The 22,064-nt window shown below is 35.5% G+C and overlaps 1 protein-coding gene across 2 annotated transcripts in view; it reads left to right on the top strand.

Annotated features, from left to right (window-relative positions):
* Window positions 1–299: 299 nt before the first annotated feature.
* Window positions 300–22,064, top strand: part of LOC106053390 (acid-sensing ion channel 2-like) — a 36,246-nt gene continuing 14,481 nt past the window's right edge. The window contains exons 1-7 of one of the 2 annotated variants that reach the window (XM_056028574.1): window positions 300–605; window positions 1,684–1,762; window positions 3,009–3,286; window positions 7,112–7,226; window positions 15,003–15,121; window positions 17,176–17,284; window positions 18,434–18,528. In XM_056028574.1, coding sequence (XP_055884549.1) covers window positions 592–605; window positions 1,684–1,762; window positions 3,009–3,286; window positions 7,112–7,226; window positions 15,003–15,121; window positions 17,176–17,284; window positions 18,434–18,528 — 809 coding nt within the window. In that variant the 5' untranslated portion in view covers window positions 300–591. Of the gene's footprint in view, window positions 606–1,616; window positions 1,763–3,008; window positions 3,287–7,111; window positions 7,227–15,002; window positions 15,122–17,175; window positions 17,285–18,433; window positions 18,529–22,064 lie in introns of both variants that reach the window. The other variant, XM_056028575.1, reaches the window with a different exon arrangement.

The following is a 22,064-nucleotide window of genomic DNA, read 5'->3' as shown; positions in this document are numbered from 1 at the left end:
TTATTTTGTATTTGTTTACACTATCTACACTTGTCTATTGTTGTTTACTCTGCACATAAAACTTTGGTAATTTTTTAAAATAGTAGATTTGTTTCATTTTTTTATAATCCAGTCACATCTTTAATAAACTATTTTCCTTCTAAGCCTAAAGCCAAACTAAACTTATCTTTGAAAGCGCTGATTTGACACCAGTAATCAACAAGACCTGTTAGCTTAGCCCACGAGTACACTTGTATTAAACGAGGGGTAGTGAAGAAATATCAGGTCAAATGTATCAGAGCATATAGAATACATAACAAGATATTCAGCAATAGGATCGCATAGCGTGACCACTGGTAATCTGTTTAAGCCTTTTAACGGCTCTAGAGTGTTAACTGTGCTTCTTTGATTTCTTCTATTGTATTCGACGTCTGGAACTAGAGTTTAGTGGTTGATGTCACAGACGGAGACAATCATATGAAAAATTTATATTTGAGAAATAGATCTATTCTTTGAATTGAAGATCACTGTAGACGAATGTTGTTTGAAAAATTGGAATTAAGTTGAAACTTACGAAATGATTTATTTTAGGATGTAATCTTTTTTACGTGTATGAATTGTTTAAGGTGAGTGTATATTTATAATTTATACTTACATACACATATATAGTGTTTTAATATAGTTGATTTTTTTAAAAATTCATTCTTTGACTTGCTGAGCTTTAATCAATCAGGTTTATATCCAGCACCTTTTTTATTCGTTAAGATATCAATCAATAATAATTATTTTATTGCCAAAACATACAGTAGTATATATATAAAAAAATGGCTAGCTCCTCTACCACCAAAGTGAATGCCACCTTAATCTGATATATACGTGGACGGGAGTGTCTCTCCAAAAAAAAAGAGCTCCACAGACACATGAAAAAAGTGTTCTAGAAGATGAACAAGAGTCATTACGATTGAAGGATGCCAACAAGCACATCATCATTACGTAGATGAAGACACTAACCGCTGAAAAATCTATCAACTTAATATCATGACGCACACAAACATTTATCCAGGGACGTAGCTAGGAATTTGCCATCATTTGGGGGCCCGGGCGCTTGACCTCTATGAGGGCCCCTGCATTTTGTGTAATATTTATTATTTAATATAAAAAACACTCATTTGAATGTGGGCCCGGGAGGATTTTCAAATACCCCCCCCCCAGCTACGCCACTGCATTTATCTTAACTTGGAACAGTTGTTCGTGTCCTCTTTTTGTAATCACTCAAAATAATCCTTCTTCGAAGTCTGCTCTTGTGCGAATACCACAAATATCGTGGTTGACTTATTTTCGCTACTAAGCTCAAAGTATTAACCACAATATAAATCGGAGACGTCCAACAAAATACGATCCTATCCGTAAGGTAAAAATCGATTACGAAGTGACGGAGAGTAAGTAATCGGTTAATTTTAAATTACATTGACCTATTTATATTACAAGTAGGAGCCTTCAAACAAATTCCTAATGGTTGAGAATCATTAAGTTAAGGTTTAATCTTAAATAAGAAAACATTTTAAAGCAAATATCTTGTGTAACAAAAAAAAAAAAAAAAGACTTACGTTTCTGATGTCATGAATACATTAATGCAGGCATGGCGGATTGGTTTACAAGGGAACTGGAATAGCATCAGGTTTTACATCGACGTTTTTATTGCAACATGGAGCCAATGGTGAATGGGGAAATACAGCAAGAGGGACTATCTGTTACAGCGGATGTGGAAGAATTCCGTCCAAATGTAAGTGATGGGGATATATATATAAATCTATGTCTATCTATCTATATCTATATCTATCTATCTATCTATCTATCTATCTATATATATATATATATATATAGATAGATAGATAGCTAGATAGATAGATAGATAGATAGATAATAGATAGATAGATAGATAGATAATAGATAGATAGATAGATACGAAATATATATATATATATATATATATATATATATAGATAGATAGATAGATAGATAATAGATAGATAGATAGATAGATAGATAGATAATAGATAGATAGATAGATAGATAATAGATAGATAGATAGATACGAAATATATATATATATATATATATATATATATATATATATATATAGATAGATAGATAGATAGATAGATAGATAGATAGATAGATAGATAGATAGATAGATAGATAGATAGATAGATAGATAGATAGATAGATAATAGATAGATAGATAGATAGATAGATAGATAGATAATAGATAGATAGATAGATAATAGATAGATTCTTCTTCTTCTTCTTAAACTGTCAGGTAGAGTTGAGCCTTCGGCTCTTGGAACTCTATGCCAGCAAAAGTGAACAAGAGCTCCCTCTCACCATCCTGAATGAGAACAGTGTACACTGTTCTGTCTGACGGGTGGGTCAGACTCACGGCAAGAGACCGCGTACACTAAGACCCCCGCCATTTTCCTTTTTCTATACCAGGCTAACTGTGCGGGACCCGCCATTTATGTAACGGCCCTTTAAGGAAAAGCGCCTGAGATAGATAGATATATAGATCTATGGATGGATGGATGGATTGATGGATAAAATGATGAATAGATAGATAGATAGATAGATAGATAGATAGATAGATAGATAGATAGATAGATAGATAGATAGATAGATAGATGAAGTGAAAACATTACGTCAAACTCGTATCCATGTGTTAATCTGGTCGTGAACATTAAATTGGGTCAACTGAGTCTTTGGTTTTGACTGACGACTCATTACATTCTCTAAAGGCACTAGGGAAGGAAGAGCACTTGTACGAATTTGTCCTAGCATATGGAATAGGAAATGTGCCTTTTATCTTTGTATCCTTCTAAGTACTTTGATTATGATGTGTTTTTGTATTTGTAAGTAGTAGTTAGTGTTTTATGTATTATTGCTACTTTACATTTTACTTGTTTACTAAATCGAGTATATATATGTGTGTGTGTGTGTGTGTTATCTAATTGGACTTGTTTGACTTTTGCCAGAAGTCTTCTCAAGATCTACTTAAAGACATGTACCTAGACGCCTGCGAAGATGACAGCACCAGCACTGGAGCGTCCTTCACAACAAAGGACGCCATATTTGCTGGAAAAAAGGAATCTACGCGATTCCGAGGACTATGGAAAATATTCTCCAAATACGCAGATATATCCTCTTTAAACGGAGTTCCATTTATTATGCAGTCTCGCCATTGCCTAGTCAAAGTTGCCTGGTCCCTACTCCTAGTTGGCGCCATTGGAGCATCAATATTTCATCTATACTAGTGAGTATATTTTGTAAAAAAGCTTTTATCAACTCACTCTGTTGACTGTTTGCCTGTCTATCTGTCTAGTAAAAAATGTGTACGCGTTATTTCTCTCACACCCATTCTCGGATCAATTATTCATTGGCATAGACAACACATGAATCAATAACAAAAGTAACCAATTAGGCAATGAATTAATGGTAATTAATTATTTGTTATGTAAGCATTAAAGGTTTTTTTTTTAATTTTTGTAATAATTATTGTGCATTTTTTAGCACGTCAGAATCAAACTTTTTAAGCTCTTCAGTTTGAAGTACAAAATACCATGAAGTAAGCAGCAGACTTTGACAGTAAGGCAATTCAGAAGTGTTTTTAAAACAAATGGGGAACACCCGGATATAATTGTTCATTTTAAAAATATAGCCCAGTGCATTCAATTACATAACTACAATCAAAACATAATATTAAAAGTATCTCGATTAAACCGCTCAACTCTTGATATTTATTTGCGGTACAAACAGCAGTTTTGAAATCTTAGTGGAGCTAGCAGCTGTAGTTATGAGCAGAATGAATGTGACCAGCACGCTGTTCAAAGAGGTTTTAACTTTTTAACTACCATGGAGGAAAATTTGTGGGAGTGACTACTGATGATGCCAGAAGTAGGGTTGGATGTCACAGCGGACTGGCAAAACAAGTCTTTAGCTGGAACTGATTGACTTACAAAGCCAGACATCACTGCTTAATACATTTCTAGCGATGCAAACAATTGAAATCAGCTCCGTGTTGCCTGCGTAAACTTTTCTAAATCTCCGAAAACAAAAGCTACGGATGATCACAAAGTTTACGAACACTTATTTTGTGGGAGACAACTTTTTCAGTGATGAAAGAGCCGACCCATGCTACTTCATCGGTTTCACGGACGAGAATCTAGATTCACTTCTCGGACTTTGTGACGCAGCTATGCTGCCGAATATTCAGAATTTTGTTTGGATTAACTGTAAACATCCTATTCATAAATTAAGAACAAGATCCACGGGTTTCTAATGGAAAAAAAGGTTCCAAGTCAATTTCATTTCGTTTTTTAAAAATCTTTTCGTTCATGTGGGCCGCGTCACGAGTGTTGGAAATTAAAATGGCCCTCAGACCGAATTAGGTAAGGCATCACTGTTCTAGGTGCTAGAGTGTACTGTGTGGGCATATTTAGATACGAGAGCTTCATGCACGCTTCATTACAAGATCAAGTTAAATGACTAAGTCCACACTGATCTATAACAGAATACTAACCTTAATACAGAATGGGCCACAGTCGAGTCTCTGCCATTAAATGATGTAGTCACCTCAAGAGTCAAATGCCAACTGAATAAAATATCAACAAACACTAAAACCCATACTAATGTCACGTCAGAAAATGTTGGTGGTCAAAGTCCGTCAACTATGGTACGTTGCTTAACTAAGTATGTTACACACCACACATACAACAAACATTAGAAAAATAATACTTTTTAAAACCAAAGCGTATATAAGGTGGAGACGTTATTAGTTACGGACATTTGTCTGAAAATTAAAGGTTTAGCTCCCTTCCTCATTTGTAAAAGAAAGTAATTAATTAGTACTAATTGCTTAACTAATTGGTTAATTTTTGGATTGATTCGTGTATTGTTATCGACTAAGAATAATTATGCAAAATTTCAACTTGATCCGAGACTGGGAAGTGGGAGACACAAAGTGTCAAAACATAATAAGGGGACTAAATTCTTATATATATTAATTAACTAATTGTTTTGTATTGATTCATGTCTTGTCGGTTTCAATAAATAAAAATAATAAGCATAACTAGATCTGAAGATGGGAAGTGGGAGAAAAAAAAACATGTTCAAACTTTTTACCAGACAGACAGATAGAGTGAGTTGATAAAAGCTTTTTAAAAAGGAATTTTCGTATTATTGGGTAATCCTGTTAGTAAGAAAAAAATTCGGGACTTCTTTTCAACAATACACCTAATGTCTCAAGGTTTGACCAAGCTTCATTTTTAGTGTAGGCTACGTTGTCATGGATGATGGCAATGTACAGGCTCGAGAGTCCCTCTTTGACACGGAATTGAAAGATAATAATACAAGTGAAATTGCTGCAGACGCCAGTATAATGGCTCCCTGCATCGTAAATCGCTTGACACCGGGAATCCAGATCCCGCTGACTGAGCTTACAGTGCTCCCCTAGACTTTCTAGCTGGTTGATGGGAAAAAAAGACCCGGGCTTAGTTAACGTTTTGTATGGGAGTTTAAAAGAGTACAAATTTGAGAAACATTGACATTTCTGAAAAGCACGTTATATTGAAAAAAAAAAATTCGGTGTATTATTTCGCTTTTTTTTTTTTTTGAGGCAATCAGAAGAAGTTGTCGCAGTTGGCATCAAATATCCGAACTACGCCACAACATTTAATTATTTAATTTACATATTTTATAAATGTTTCTCAGATACCGAGATAATCACCAGGGGGTCGGTTTGTATCCACTGTTCGTCTCCTACACGTTTCTGTGACGAAAAATAGACTGGCATATTGTACACTACAGCGAACTGTAGGCCTACTATTTTTTAGGGTAGATCCAGGGCCGGCCTTAGGTAATTGGAGGCCCTTGGCGAAGTGAGTTTGGTGACTCCAAATGAAAATTAAAAATAAACAACGTAAAGATCAAATCAAGCAACTTATTAAAAACAAATCTATATCGGTAAAACCCATTGAAGGACCCTTTTGAAGAATGTTACGCAAGTGGCAGCGCCGCGCTGTCTATCGCTACGGTAATCTAGACACAAGGTTACCGGCTTGACGGTGTCGGTAGTAGGCCTATCAAGTCATAGTTCATAATAGATCTAGTCCTAGTCATTCTCCAAAGACATGATTGTCAGATCCTTAGATATGGACCGCCGCAAGCGTGACAGTTTGTGAATTAGAACTGGGCTGTGCAACCCTTGTCCTCATGACCCTCTCCAGCACATCTGGCATACACAGTGTTCCTCTTGCAGACTGCCGCGCCGTGTCCATAACCCTGGCACTTGAAGCACCTGATGGGGTTAGGTATGTAGGGCCTCAATCCTCCCGTAGTGCTCTGGCAAGAAACTTAGCCGTTCGGCTTAATGCCTTATAGCTACCATACAAGTCGAGTGACTGCTCAGACAAGTCACCCCTTAGCTCCCGGAGCTGGGGGACAATCGTACAAGCCGTACGACACTGTTTCGACGCTCTCTCCACAGTGCCGGCATCGGGAGTCAAAGTTCGTACGGAACAGGGCAAAATATGCCCCAGTAGGACAGTGTTCCGTCCTGCACTGCGCAATAAGTGTCTGCTCTGGCCTCTTCTGATGAACCAGACTTGAAATAACTCGACATTTTCACTAGTCTAGCAGCAGATATAGAGCAACAGCTACGTTTGAGAATCGATCCAGGTTGCGCTGTTTTGTCAGTAAAAAGAATATTTTCAATCCTATGCAAGCCCCCTATTAATTTGAAGCAATAGACGGCTACCTAGTTTGAGTATACCTAAGGCCGGCCCTGGTAGCTAGAAATAGTAATTTATTTAAACTGAAAACAAAAATAGAGACTAGTTTTTATTGCACTTTCATGCAGATCGGTTGTTTGTTATTGAATGTCTTTTTAATTTTTTAAAATTAAATTTTAAATTTGTTTTATAAGTTTATGTATTGGTTGAAGTGTTTAGTTTATTGTGTATCACGTAAACAATAATGAATAACAGCTGGATAGGAAACAAAATGACCCGTGATGTTAACTCATATACTTTTATAATACTACCGCCTTCAGGACACCAAATATTTACCTATTGTTTCACAGTCTGTTCTCCAACTATTTTGAGTACCAGAAATATTCTCAAGTCCAACTGAAGTTCGACAGCCTGAAGTTTCCAGCAGTGACAATATGTAATGTGAACATGATGAGAATTTCACAGGTGAATCATTGGTACACTTGAAATGATCTAGGGCAATAGATATGTTCATATGTGTATATATATATATATATATATATATATATATATATATATATATATATATATATATATATATATATATATATATACATGTATACAGTGGCGTCACTAGGTGGGGGATGGGTGCGGGAGGACGGTCCCCACCGGGGGACACCAATATGGGAGGTGACAATCAAGTGAAAAAAAAAATCTATAATATTATTATATTATAGCAAAAGCAGGCACATCAAAAAATATCTAGATCTATACCCAAACATACCTAGCATATGTACAGTAGTAATCTAGATCTAAATTTATTTTATTTCAGGCCTTATTATATCTTTTGTTGGTACAAATGTCTAAAACTTTACCATACGTGCTTACAAGGGGGGATGCAAAAATCTTTCTTTTAAAAACAAAAAAAAAATCGGTTGTATTTGAATAGTGGTTATTGTATACTCAATTATAAATCAGTTAAAAAAGACATTTTCGCCAGATTTTAATTATTAATTTAAGAGACGTCGCTTCATCTTCTTAGTAGAATTTTCCTTAGCAACAAGACCAATTCAAAATGTTCTTTTAAAGAAAACACTTGAATGCCTACTGACCAATGCGATTAATCTACTTCCTTTAACGGCAAAACGGACCAATTTCTAACGACTTATGTACCATTGTGTTATTGATGTTTTTTGCGCGAACAGAACTAGCACATTACAAGACGCATGTATAAACACCAGGATGATCTTAGAACAACAAGCCCATTACAGGACGCCTGTCTAAACACGAGGATGATCTTAGGAGAACAAGCCCATTACAAGACACGTAGATGATCTTAGGAGAACAAGCCCATTACAAGACGCATGTCTAAACATGAGGATGATCTTAGAAGAACAAGCCCATTACAAGACGCATGTCTAAACATGAGGATGATCTTAGAACAATAAGCCCCTTACAAGACGCATGTCTAAACATGAGGATGATCTTAGAACAACAAGCCCCTTACAAGACGCATGTCTAAACATGAGGATGATCTTAGAACAACAAGCCCATTACAAGACGCATGTCTAAACATGAGGATGATCTTAGAAGAACAAGCCCATTACAAGACGCATGTCTAAACATGAGGATGATCTTAGAACAACAAGCCCCTTACAAGACGCATGTCTAAACATGAGGATGATCTTAGAACAACAAGCCCATTACAAGACGCATGTCTAAACATGAGGATGATCTTAGAAGAACAAGCCCATTACAAGACGCATGTCTAAACATGAGGATGATCTTAGAACAACAAGCCCCTTACAAGACGCATGTCTAAACATGAGGATGATCTTAGAACAACAAGCCCCTTACAAGACGCATGTCTAAACATGAGGATGATCTTAGAACAACAAGCCCCTTACAAGACGCATGTCTAAACATGAGGATGATCTTAGAACAACAAGCCCCTTACAAGACGCATGTCTAAACATGAGGATGATCTTAGAACAACAAGCCCCTTACAAGACGCATGTCTAAACATGAGGATGATCTTAGAACAACAAGCCCCTTACAAGACGCATGTCTAAACATGAGGATGATCTTAGAACAACAAGGCCATTACAAAACATGTGGATGATCTTAGAAGAACAAGCAAATTACAAGATGCCTGTTTAAACACGAGGGTGATCTTAGGGCAACAAGCCCCATTACGAAACACCAGAATGATCTTAGAACAACAAGCCCATTAAAAAAAACTTACGTAATCTTCTTCAGCTTATCTCAGGCTTTGGGGGGGGGGGGGGGAGGGGGGCGCACACTACCAGACGTGCGACGTTCTCTCAAGAGGGATGATTAAGGAAAGTGGCGAAGCTATGCATGCTGTAGAAACGTTTCTCTAGTGCCTGGTATGGCAATCTGAACATTAACAAGAAAAACAAAACAATTCTTTAAAGAAAGAATAAAAGAAAAAAAAACAAAGCTTACGCCTATATTAAGTGTAGTTATATCAATTAGTTTGGATCAGTCATGTAATTAAATTTCTAATAGATCTAGACCAGTGATTCCCAAAGTGGTCTATATAGACCCCCAGGGGTCTACGAAGACTTCCAAGGGGTCTACGAAAGTGAAAAAATAAATTGGGGGTCCATGAGATATCCACGGGGGTCTACTATAATAAATTGCATTTAATCAGGTTGCGACTTTAATTTTCACATCCCACTAATGTAATTATTTATTAAACTAATCTATGATTTGTACCTTAGTTAATCCTTTAAATATGTATCATGCTATTTAAACGAAAAATTGTAGCATTTAATTTCAATACTTATTTCACTAGCTTAATTTTGTCTACATGTAACTAATGTTTAACAAAAAGAAAGACTGTACAGCGTTGAATGTTTAAAATTGGGATTCATTCTTTCCTTGTCAAATAAGCGGTTTTATGACGATATGAAACTAATTACGCTGGAGGATCGTTTGAGAAGATGCCACCCTGACAAAATAGATAAAGGTTTGAAAAACTTTTGAACACTCAAAGATAAAGTTCAGAACAGAACCACAAAATCCCTCTTCGACATCAGATAGAGAAGATGATGGTTTGTAGGCGACTTACAATATCTCTTTACTTATAGCAAAAACCGGTTGATTTTATCAGCCGTTGAAGTTTTAAAAACTGTTTTACACAAACCTACATCTGATATTATTAAAACAATTTCTTTAAGCAACAATACAGTTCAATGGCACATTGGTGCCATGAGTTATAAAATTGAAGGCTTCTTATGTAATTCTTTGTAAACGACATACATTCAGTGTTTTAGATCAGTGGTATCACAGGCTCTGAAAGAATGTATTGCTGTGTGTTGGATGATTACATCATAGAACAACAAATTCCTATATGAAACATAATATCCATAGCAACGGATAATAGACGTGCAAAAAAGACATTTCCAGTGTGTTTTGGTGATTCCAGTAAAAAATATTAATTGTTATTTTAATTGGTTTAAATTTGAATTTTATGAATAAAAAAAGATAAATCTCTATTTTTCATTCTTACACTCACTACAGTTAGAAATTAGTTTTAAAAAATGGAGTCGATGAATTTGCAAAAATGCAAATATAAGTTAAGCAGGGGGCAGTGGCGTAGCATCCATGGCGCGAAGGGGTTCAATGAACCCGGGCCCACGAGCAATAGGGGCCCACAGCTGTCGTGTAGCAACCATGGCGCGAAGGAGCTCATTACGCTTGGGCCCATGGCTCAAGGCCAGTTGGGGCCCACATTAGAACTTAAAAAGAACATTTGTTTGTTCATTTGAAACACTTTTAAGTCGTTTAACTCTGTTAAGAAGTTGTAAAAACATTGACTTTTAAGACATTATTACTTATATGCAGTCCTAACTGAATCAAATGTTATGACATAATTACTTTTTTTAAAGAAAAAGGTACGATCTTTACATTGGAATGTCTTGACATTTAGTTTTTCTCATTTTTTTTGTCACACACTAAATTTGTCTTATTGGCTGGAGAGGAGCCCATCAAGATGTTATTGAACCCGGAGTACTAGTGTGATATTTACTTGTGTAACAGGCAGTGGTTACGTCCTATAGTCCTAGCAGTACTGGTGTGATATTTACTTGTGTAGCAAGCAGTGGTTACGTCCTATAGTCCTCGCAGTACTGGTGTGATATTTACTTGTGTAGCAAGCAGTGGTTACGTCCTATAGTCATCGCAGTAATGGTGTGATATTTACTTATGTAGCAGGCAGTGGTTACGTCGTATACATCTGGCCATCACCTAAATTAAAATTTAACTTAACACTATTAGTCCAATATTTAAACTACATGCTTACATATTACTTCCTAATGTGTCTTAAAACGAATAGATATTAATGAATAATATCGTTTTATCCCGTACTTTTAAGAATGTGCACTTATAATACTGTCTCTAATTCAGTCACAAGAAGCACTGGCACTTGATTTCCAACATCAATTCGGTCCAACACCAAGCCGTGTTTATGCCATCTCCCATTTAGCAGCTCGAGCCTGTCACACAAGTCCTGGGTTGGATCGCCATACTTAATGAAATATACATGTTAAATGTTTTCTTGGAGGTTCAGCGAGTGCCTATTTAAATTATTCCGATAGCGGATTCCAGCGGTGGTTGATTTTGAAACCAATACGATGCCAATGCCCATACATTCTCATCGTATTACCTCAAAACCATCCATTCGAAGTTTGTTAGTTGTGGGGGAGAAAGAAAGGGATATCTGGGTCAATTTTACCGTAATCGCTTTTTTAAAAGCATTTTGTTAAAAAAAAGTACTATTTCTTTCCCTTGTTTGAGATATCAAACAAAATAATCAATTAAGTAGTTAATTAGCTTATTGGTTAATTATTTTCCTTCGATTCATGTGTTGTCAGGTAAAAGAAATAATTGCGCAAAATTTCCGCTAGATCCCAGATTGGGTGTGGGAGAAATAAAGTGTACACACTTTTTACCAGACAGACAAAGAGAGTTGATATAAGCTTTGTAGAAATAAACATAAACTGCATAGGAAGGTCAGTGGTAACAAACAAACTCCAATTAGTCAACTGTTTGAGAAAAACATTCATAAGAAAGCTAAAACGATTTTTTAAATCAGGTTTAGGATTTGAGACTTTACCATCATAAAGGGGATAGGGTCTAAAAGACACCGATTATAAAAACTAACAAACACAAAAACTACTTTGTTCTCCTGATAATCAAATCATTGAATCTGATATAAACATTTCAAATGTAACGTTTGGGTGAAACTGGTTTTAACGTACCATTTCTTTAGTTAAAATAATTCATTATCTATTTATTTACATACTGTAGTGTGGATTATATAATTTTAGGGAAACGGAATACATTATTTTTTTAAATTTTTGGCTAGAATTGGCCTGCCTTAATTTACCTGGCTGCCGGAGGCGCAGCGGTTGAGTGGTAAAGAGCTTGGCTTCCGAACCGAGCGGTCCCGTGTTCGAATACTGGTGAAGACTGGAATATTTAATTTCGGGATGTTTAGGGCGCCTGAGTCCAGCCAGCTCTAATGGGTAGCTGATAATAGTTGGGGAAAACTAAAGGCAATTGGTCGTTGTGCTGTCCACATGGCACCCTAGTTAACTGTGGGCCACAGAAACAGATGACCTTTCATCATTTGCCCTATAGATCGTAAGGTCTGAGAAAAGAACTCTTTTTTTTTTAGCCTAGCTACCGGTACCTTTTTTAATTATTTTAAACTCTATTACTATCATTTCACAGACAGTAGCACAGCTAGGATGGGAGGAGAGGGGTGGTCTACATTTGAAAAATCCCACCTGGGCCCCCTCAAAAGACTGTCCGAAATTTGTTTTTACATTAAATATTACCTCATTATCTCAAGATGTCGAATGTCAAAAATGCAGGGTCCCCTTTAGAGGTCAAGTCCCCCTGGCACCGAAATCCTTAGCTACGTCGCTATTAACCGAACATTTTTCTATGCCTTTACTTGTTTGTATTACTGACGAAACAATTAATAAAATGACAATGATAGTAATAAATCAATCAATTGAGATGTAGGGCCTACACATTGTAAACTATAACGTACCCTTATAGCCTTCTATGTCAAGACTTCGTCACTAGCAGTTATAATGCTAACAATTTTTAAAAAAATACTTAACTGGCCTAATGTCTCTAATGGCCGAATCACACTCATTAGAGCAGGTCATTAAGATAAAGCAATAATTAGAAAATGAAACACCGAGCGCACTGCTAATGAAGTCACAAAGTCAACAGAAATGCCCAACATGCTAACGTCACGTTAGAAACGTGAGTTCATTCTTTGACCACAAGCAACACAAAACTTATCTACCATGTTTGTTATTCCACTGACGTCAAGCTGGTTTTAAAACGTATTGATCACTTTAATGCATGGGCGGCTATAATTTAGATTGAGGGTGACATGCGAGCCAGAAAGTGATCCAAATGTAGCCCTGTGCTAAACTTTGTGGCATTGTATGTCAAAAAATAAATAAGAGTAGATCAACTTTCATTAATCACTTTCTTTAACATCATCCAACAACATATAACAAAGTTGTGAATTTTTAATTTAGATAGAAAAAAAAATGTGTTACATAGCAAAAAAACAAACAAAGGTATTATGTCGAAAAAATTGTTGCCAAAAGATTATAAGCGCATAAGTTTAATTTATTTTATGTAAACCTAATCATTATGTCAAAGTAACTTTACTTTTCCTACTTGAGACAGGGTTCTATTTGTTGCTGGGTGTAAACCTACCAATCAGTCAGAACTAATATAATGCTTTCAAATTCTCCACCACACCAGGTCTCTATGCCTCTGCTCCTAAGCAATCAACCTACCCGGGCCTGTACCAAAATGTAGCCCTAAAATATTTTATCCATGTTAGCAACAATACAACGAACATCAATATTTGGACTACATCAATATTTTATTGCTAGCGACAATTAAGGACACACGTAATCATTTTTTTTAAAGTAACGTCTGTATTTTATAAGACCTGGCGGTAGCAGTCTTTTATTTAATCTAAATCTAGTTCTGTATAAGAGCTAGCAGCAAACAAAAAAAAAAATCTCTGTTAGAATTGTTAGGGTTAAGCGTCTCTTTCGACTAATTTCCAAATGGTGTTTCTGACATTTTTGTAATTTGCCAGTTTGCCACTAGGTCACCATTTTAATTAATGATTTGATGTTGTATAAATCTTGCTAGGGCAGAGGAGGGAACTTTACCTCTCGTCCTTGTATTGATCAAGTAATTTTGATACTGTAAAATAGTGTCAATGGTATGCTTAGGCGGCTGTTGATTTTTTTTTAATGATTCAACAACATCAAAGTTTATATAATGGGTTCTACTTAAATGGTAGGCCTATTTAAGATAAGATTTAGACTAATGACCCGTTACGAGGAGATAAGCTGGCGGCTGGCGTGCAAATAATTTTGAAATAGTGTCCGATTTCCTTGTTTACAACACTAAAGTAATTTGTCCTGTCAATTTAGCCGTTTTATCGTCAAAAGATATCCGCCCGGTCTCTTCTATTCCCCCTTTCTCCCTGCACTCTCTTTTTTATTTATCTCTTTTGTTTTACCTTCATCCTGTAATCTCTCTCTCTCTAGCCTACTTCTCTCTCTTTTTACACGCCACTCCCCCCACCCCATTTTTATTTGTCTTCCCCTTTCTTTATTTAATAATTTTCTTATCAGATTTTATTGCATTAGACTTAGTATATCGATAAATTTTGTGTATATGCTTGAGTGAGTGTCTGTGAACGAATGTAATTCTGTAGATTTTTGAAGTAACGTCTGTATTATATAAGATAAGATTTATGGCCATAATGATAACTGATGCTGTGTAGGCCTAAATAAGGAGGCCTATATCTAGATCTACAGATGAATGGTTAGTTTTATCTTATCTTATGAAATACAGATGCTGCTTTAAAAAAGATGATTACGTCCTACGAAGTGTTCCTAACGGTCATTCTAGTCAGGCCTGAGTGTTAATCAATGACTTACATGCTGATTAAATTTAAAATTATATCAAAGGCATTATTTGATTATATCTAGTAGATAAATATATTCTTTTTTGAAGTAACGTTAAACGTCTGTATTAAATAAGATAAGATATGTTTTGACAATTTATAATACATTATCAAACTATAGATCTAAATCTAAATATTAAAACATAAGTCACGATAAGACTCTATCTAGAATCTAGATCTATATATATGGCTATATATTTATCCAACAGAAAAGGTTTGCATCTGAAGAAATTCAAAGTTTATTCCAGACAGAGATTAAGTGGAACTCTTCAAATAAGAGTTTAAATAACACAACAGATTCTGAAGTGAACAAAAAAGCATATGAGCTGTAAGTCATTTTTTGTTTGTCAGTGTTCGTAGATCTAGATCTATCACTTTTAGAGTAAACAACTTTTTAAATTTAAATAAAAGTCTAGATCAATATATATATAATCTAGATCTAGCATAAATTTAATCTAACACTATTATAGCAATTAGGCCTAGATTTTTTTCTATATATAAAACACTGAACCATAATAATTGGCATAATAATCTTCAATTTCAAATATCAAATAAAAACAAAATCTAAATAAGTAGAATATTAATTAAATAATAAAATAATACTACATATATATAGTAGTTTATGCTATTCGGACACCTATAGGCCCAAATTTGAAAGTTTGACTGACAGCGCATTATTTGACAATGGTTCGACATAGAAAAGAAAATGAAGTATCAAAATATTGAGGATAGAATAAGGATGACTACTTATATTTGTACCCCTAACCTATATTTGTTATTATATTTAAGGTCAAAGAGGTCGTGTGTTTTATTTAATTCGGACAAATTTGACCCACAATATTTGATTCCGGACACCAATATTTATTTCGGACAGTCTCTATATTTAGGCATCAATAAACTCAGATTTTAATTCTCTATTAACATTGACTAAATTTTAAGATCCCCAGGCATAGCCCCTCACATTAAACCATTAAGTATGATTAAGATGTTTTCAAATTATGCATAAATACGAACACAAAAAATAAAAATATGAACACACTTATTCCACCAAAATTAGGTCACTGGGATAGTGACTTCTGCACCAACTTTTAGACTTATTTTATGTTTTTATGTTATGATCTTTTGTAGTATAGTACAGGTCTAAGTACAGGTTAGGATAGCCATTCTTGCCTAACTGAATCCTCTATATTCTCTCTATATAAATCTAGACTTATTTAGTAGGTCTAGATCTAAGCATTTAACTTCATTCAATGTACCAAGCTCACTCCAAACATTTGCCCATTTATTCTCTATTAAAAAAAACAACAACAAACGAACAAATATAATATAAGATCATTAACACTGATGTCCAAAAATGGCTGTCTGAAATAAATTTTGGTAAAAAAAATCGTAATTTAATTCGGACACCCTATTGTTTTTATTTTTGTATGGAATCGAACAACTTGGCTTATGAATCAAATAAATCAGCTCCAAAAACAATAAATATTGCCGGGCTCATTAGTATAGACTTAGCCAATCAAAAAATATAGTCTTAACCCTAGGAAGAGGTAAATTTAAGTCATCCGGGTAACATAGGAAAAAACAACAACCTGACTTACAAATTTGATATTTGTTTTTCTTACATAAAAAGACAGCTAAATGGAAGGAAATTGGGTCAGAATCATTGGAAAATGGACAAGCACATTATACAGCGCGCTAGTTTTATAATAAATATTAAAATAATTATTTAATGACCACAAAAACAGCGAATTTCTGATTTCGTGTAAAGTCTGAATTAAATAATCTACTATAGATCTAGACATAGAGATCTAGATCTTGAGTCTATTATATATATATCTATATTAACTATATTTTACTATATAATATATTAATGTATAAAATAGATCTACTAAGAAGAGAATAGTAAGACAAAGAAAAAAAAGTGATAAAGGCACATTCCTCGTTCCATATGCTAGGACAAATTTGTACAAATGCTCTGCTTCCCTAGTGCTATTTAGTATTAGAGCATGGAATGGTAAGCCTGAGCTAGCCAGGAAAACCAGTGACTTAGCAGAATTTAGGTCATTGGTTAATGTTTGTTTGTTAAATGTTTTACATGTTCCGGATGTTCCTTCAGAGTTAAAGTTAGATAATCTACTTCCTAGTCCAAACCTCCTGCAAAATGATGGGGGATGGCAGAGTGCAGGGTATGAACCCTGGACCATTGAGACAACTAATCGACATTCCAGCTCACATACCACATGACCAGGCAGCCATCAAGCCTCTAGTTATTACAAATGCTTAACCTGTGACCATGTACAAATGATATAAAAGTCTTTTGAAAGTAGAATATCCATAAAAAAAAACATATGAGACATGCTGATTTTACATTCACTCATCTAGGGATAATGAGGAGATTCAGCACATAGCAGATGATGATGATTTAGTACCAGACATGTCCAATCCATGCTTGCTGGAATGGGTCAAGGATAAAGAAAGAGAATTATGTCAGGCAAGATTTCTTAGACTGATTCTAGTTTTGTAGATTTTGCTAAGTATTAAGTGTTTAAATGTTTTATTATTGTCTTAGTCAGTAGTAGCCTACTCAGCCCATGACCATATTCATAGCCAAGCCCCTTAAAACTTCTACCACAGTTCACAATGAGACAACAAATGCTTGGTTGCATTAGATTATGTCAGCTTTATATCATAATAATATGGTCTGTGACAATGTGTTTAAAATGTATATGTGGCACCTTAAAAAAAAGGTTGTGCACCACTGATCTAAACACAAACTATAGAGAGGGGCATTTACCTGTTCATCTTACAAACATGTGATTTTCTTACAGACGTCTCTCGTGGTTTGATCATTTGTCAAAAAGAATTTAATGGATGATATTTCTAATGTCAAATAAAAAATACTTATCTTATTCACTGTAAACCAAATACACAAACTAAAAAAAACTTAAAATATCTAGGTGTTATAATAATCTTGGAATCACCATAATGACAAAGCTATTAAAAAATATAAAACATTGCATTATGGTTTATTAAAAGAAATTTTTACAAAACAAACATAAAACTTAAACATTATTTAACCTTGCCGAGGTCAATATTAGAATATGCATCATCTATTTGGGACCCCTCCTCTCAAGAAAAATAAAGAAACTAGAACAGATGCAAAATAGAGCTGTGAGATTTATAATGTAAACATTAGCAGTAGCAGAATATTCACAGTAGCACCATTAATAAAATCACAAAATTTAGAGACCCTTCTGGACAATTGACTAAAAAGTAAAGTAGCAATATACATCAAACACTCAAGCGTAATTTAAAAATACAAAACAAAACCTAATAAACTATTCAGAAAGACACAAAGATAAAGGCAAGTTTTTTAAATTCCACATGCTAGGACAAACTTGTACAAGTGCTCCTTTCTCCCTAGTGCTATTAGAGCATGGAATGGGTTGCCTGAATCAGCCATGAAAACCAATGACTTAGCAGGATTTAATCTCTAAAAAAACATGCACTACTATATTGAAACATGGATACACTCATGTACATTGTAATTATCTTCTATTTTGAAGTTATGTTGGTAAATTATAAGGTAAGATTTATTGTAATTATTACTAAGTGGATTTTTTTGTGTGTTTCTAATCAGCACTGCAGTTACTGCTGGGATCAGGGTCAGTTAAGTAATTCCTCATTGTATGAAATCGATGATTATTTCCAGTATTTGTTCAACAAGCAGTCAATGTAAGTAGTCTAGTAGTGTATATAGTAAAAGTAAATTACCCCTTTCAGGCCATGCGATTATGTAAATGTCATTTTTTTCAATGGCTGATGGTTAATGAGGGGGTTACGTAGCAACACAATGACCCACTGCCTTTACTTTACCCAACTCCTTTAAATTCTGAATTTTTAAATTCTATTCTTTGCTGAGAATTGAATCCTGGACCTCTCCCTTGGTTCAGAAGCTAAGCCCTTTACCCCTCAGCCACCAAGCACCCTGGTACTTTATATAAAAAGTTTTTTTGTTTTCAATTTTTGTCTGTCTGTAGCATTAATTGTGTACAACATGTCAAACTTTGTATTGCAATATTGGTCTGTAGGCAGCATCAATTGTGTAATTGTCAAATGTTGTAATTTATTGGTCTGTCTACACCATCAGTTGTGTACCAGTCAAACTTTGTAATGTATTGTTCTTAACCACTCAGCCACTGCACTTCCAATCTATCATCCATCCATCCCAGTGGCGCTACAGCCCATGGAGGGCTCTGGCCTGCATTAACACATCCTTCCATTCAGATCTCTCCTGGGCCTTTCGTCTCCACGCCCTAACCCCAAGCTGCTTCAGATCTGCTTCCACGTCATCTATCCATCGCATTCGGGGTCTGCCTTTGAGTCGCCTGCCTTTTGGTTTTTGCCTGTATACGATTTTTGCCCCTCTGTTGTCTGACATTCTTTCAAGGTGACCTGCCCAACGTAGTCTGTTCTTTTTTATTTCGTTCACTATTGGTGGGTCTTCATATAATTGATATAACTCATGGTTAGTGCGTGTCCTCCACCCTGTTTCATCCTGTATGGCACCATAGATTTTCCTAAGGATTTTTCTTTCCCAAGTGTTAAGTAAATTTTCAGATGTCTTTGTCAGTGTCCAGGTCTCACTTCCATACATTGCTGCTGGTCTTATTATAGTTTTGTATATTATTTTCTTGGTTTTACTTGAAATCATTTTGCTCTTAAGTAGATGGTGGGTGCTATAAAATGCCCTGTTGCCTGCTGCTATTCTTTCCTTTATTTCTGTTACTAGGTCATTTTTGAAATTAATAGTACTTCCTAGATATTTGAAAGTTTGGACGTTTTCAAATTCGTGGTCTTTGATTTTGATATTTTGTCCCTCTGTTTGATTGTCTCTTGTCATTGTGATGTACTTGGTTTTACTGTCATTGACCTCAAGTCCTGCTGGTCGAGATGCTTCTTCTAGTTGTATGAAGGCTCTAGCGATGTCAGAGGTTTCTTTACCCAATAAGGCAATGTCATCGGCATAAGCAAGGTATTGTAGAGGTTGGCTGTATATCGTCCCTGTTGGTTGTGGACCCATGTTTTCTCTCCCGAAGTAGTTAGTAATAGTTCCCCTTGTGTTTATGTGTATATTTCTTATAACCCTCTCCAGTGTTAAGTTGAAAAGCATGCAGGAAAGTGCGTCTCCTTGTCTTAATCCTCGTTTAATCCTAAATTCCCGTGAGTGTTCTCCTTGTATTATGACTTTGCTTTTTGAGTTGTTTAATGTCATATGTATAAGTCTTGTCAGCTTATTGGGTATTCCAAAATCCTGTAGTGTGTCATATAGGTATTTCCTTCTGATACTGTCATAAGCCATTTTATAGTCTATAAAGAGTTGGTGGATTGGTATGTTGTATTCATGGCATTTTTCTAGTATACATCTTAGTGTGAAGATGTGGTCGGTTGTGGATTTGTTGGGTCTGAAACCACATTGGTAGTCACCTAAGATTTCTTCTGAATATTTTCCAAGTCTCTTAGTTATAAGCCTAGACAGTATCTTATAAGTCACATTTAGTAGAGAGATTCCTCTGTAATTACAGCACTTTAACTTGGATCCTTTTTTGTGTATTGGGGTTATAAGAGCCGTTTCCCATTCTGTTGGTATTACTTCTTCTTCCCAAATTCTTGATATTAGTCTGTGTATTTGGGAATGTAAGTCTTTCCCTCCATATTTAATTAGTTCTGCTGTGATTTGGTCCTCTCCTGGTGCTTTGTGATTCTTCATGGTCCTAATTATTTCTGATGTTTCAATGAGTGTTGGAGGGTTCACTAAGGGATCTGGTCCCCCATGCGGCAGTTCATATTCTCCATTGTCTCCATCTTCAGTGGTATTTAGGATCTCCTCAAAGTATTCAGCCCATCTCTCAATGACCCTGCTGTTTTCTGTAATAAGCTGACCATCTTTGTTCTCACACATGTGTGGTCTAGCTTGAAATCCGTTCTTTTCATCTTTAATTTTCATATACATTCCTCTCATGTCTCCCTCCTTTGCTAGTTCCTCAATTTTAGTGATCTTGGACTTTTCCCATTCCCGTTTTTTCTTTCTTACAACTTTTGTGGCCCTTCTTCTTGCTTCATTGTATTGCTGTCTAGTGTTCCTGGTTTCTCTCTGTAGCATTATCATTCGGGCATTGTTCTTCTCTTCTATAGTTTGTCTGCATTCATCATCATACCACCCTATTTTCTCGTTCTTTTGTTTAAATCCAACTACCTCTTCTGCTGTTCTTTTGATAGCATGCTTTATTATTTCCCAATGCTCATTTATGTTATTTTCGCAGTCCTTTTCTAATGTTGTCAGTTGTGTTTGGAGTGCCATTCTATAAGTTTCTGCAACAAGTGGATCCTTTGTGAGTTTTTGACTATCATATTGCTGTGCTCTCTTTCTTTGGTAATTGTGTATGGTACTTATTCTTTGTCTAAGTTTAGCTTTTACTAGTAGGTGGTCTGAGTCAGCATTAGCTCCTCTGAAACTTCTTACATCTAGTATGTCTGATCCATGTCTCTTATCTATGAGTATATGATCTATTTGATTCTGGGTGTTGCCATCAGGTGAGATCCAGGTTACCTTGTGAATATTCTTATGTTGGAATTTTGTGCTGCTGATAGACATTCCTTTTCCTGATGCAAAATCCACTAATCTTATGCCATTATTGTTGGTCTCTTCATGTAAACTTTCTTTGCCAATTATTGGTCTGAATGCTGGTTCCTTTCCAATTTTTGCATTGAAATCTCCTAGGACTATTTTGATGTCATGCTTTGGCGCTTCATCATAAATTCTTTCCAGTCCATCATAGAAGGCTTCTTTTGTGTTATCATCTGCATCTTCAGTATGGGCATGAACATTGATAAATGATATGTTGAAGAATTTTCCTTTCAAACGTAGTGAGCAGAGTCTATCACTTACAGGTTTAAATCCAATGACATTGCCTACCATTTCCTTTTTAACAGCAAAACCTGTACCTAAGTTGTTAGTGCTTCCACCACTATAAAATATAGTATACTCCTTGGTTCTGAGAATGTCCGAGTCTTTCCACCTGATTTCCTGTAGGGCTGCAAGGGGTATCCTATATTTCTTTAACATTTCAGTAAGTTGGGCTAGCGCACCTGCTCTATAAAGGCTTAGCACGTTCCATGTCGCAAAACAAAAATCATGTCCTTTTCCAGGCCTAGGTCGTTTTCCGTTGAGATCTGTCCGGGTTTTCTTGTGTGTATTAGCTTTCGTAACA

This window comes from Biomphalaria glabrata, chromosome 5 (genome assembly GCF_947242115.1).
Source record: "Biomphalaria glabrata chromosome 5, xgBioGlab47.1, whole genome shotgun sequence".
Taxonomy (NCBI): Eukaryota; Metazoa; Mollusca; class Gastropoda; family Planorbidae; genus Biomphalaria; species Biomphalaria glabrata.
This window is presented reverse-complemented; position numbering and strand designations above follow the sequence as displayed.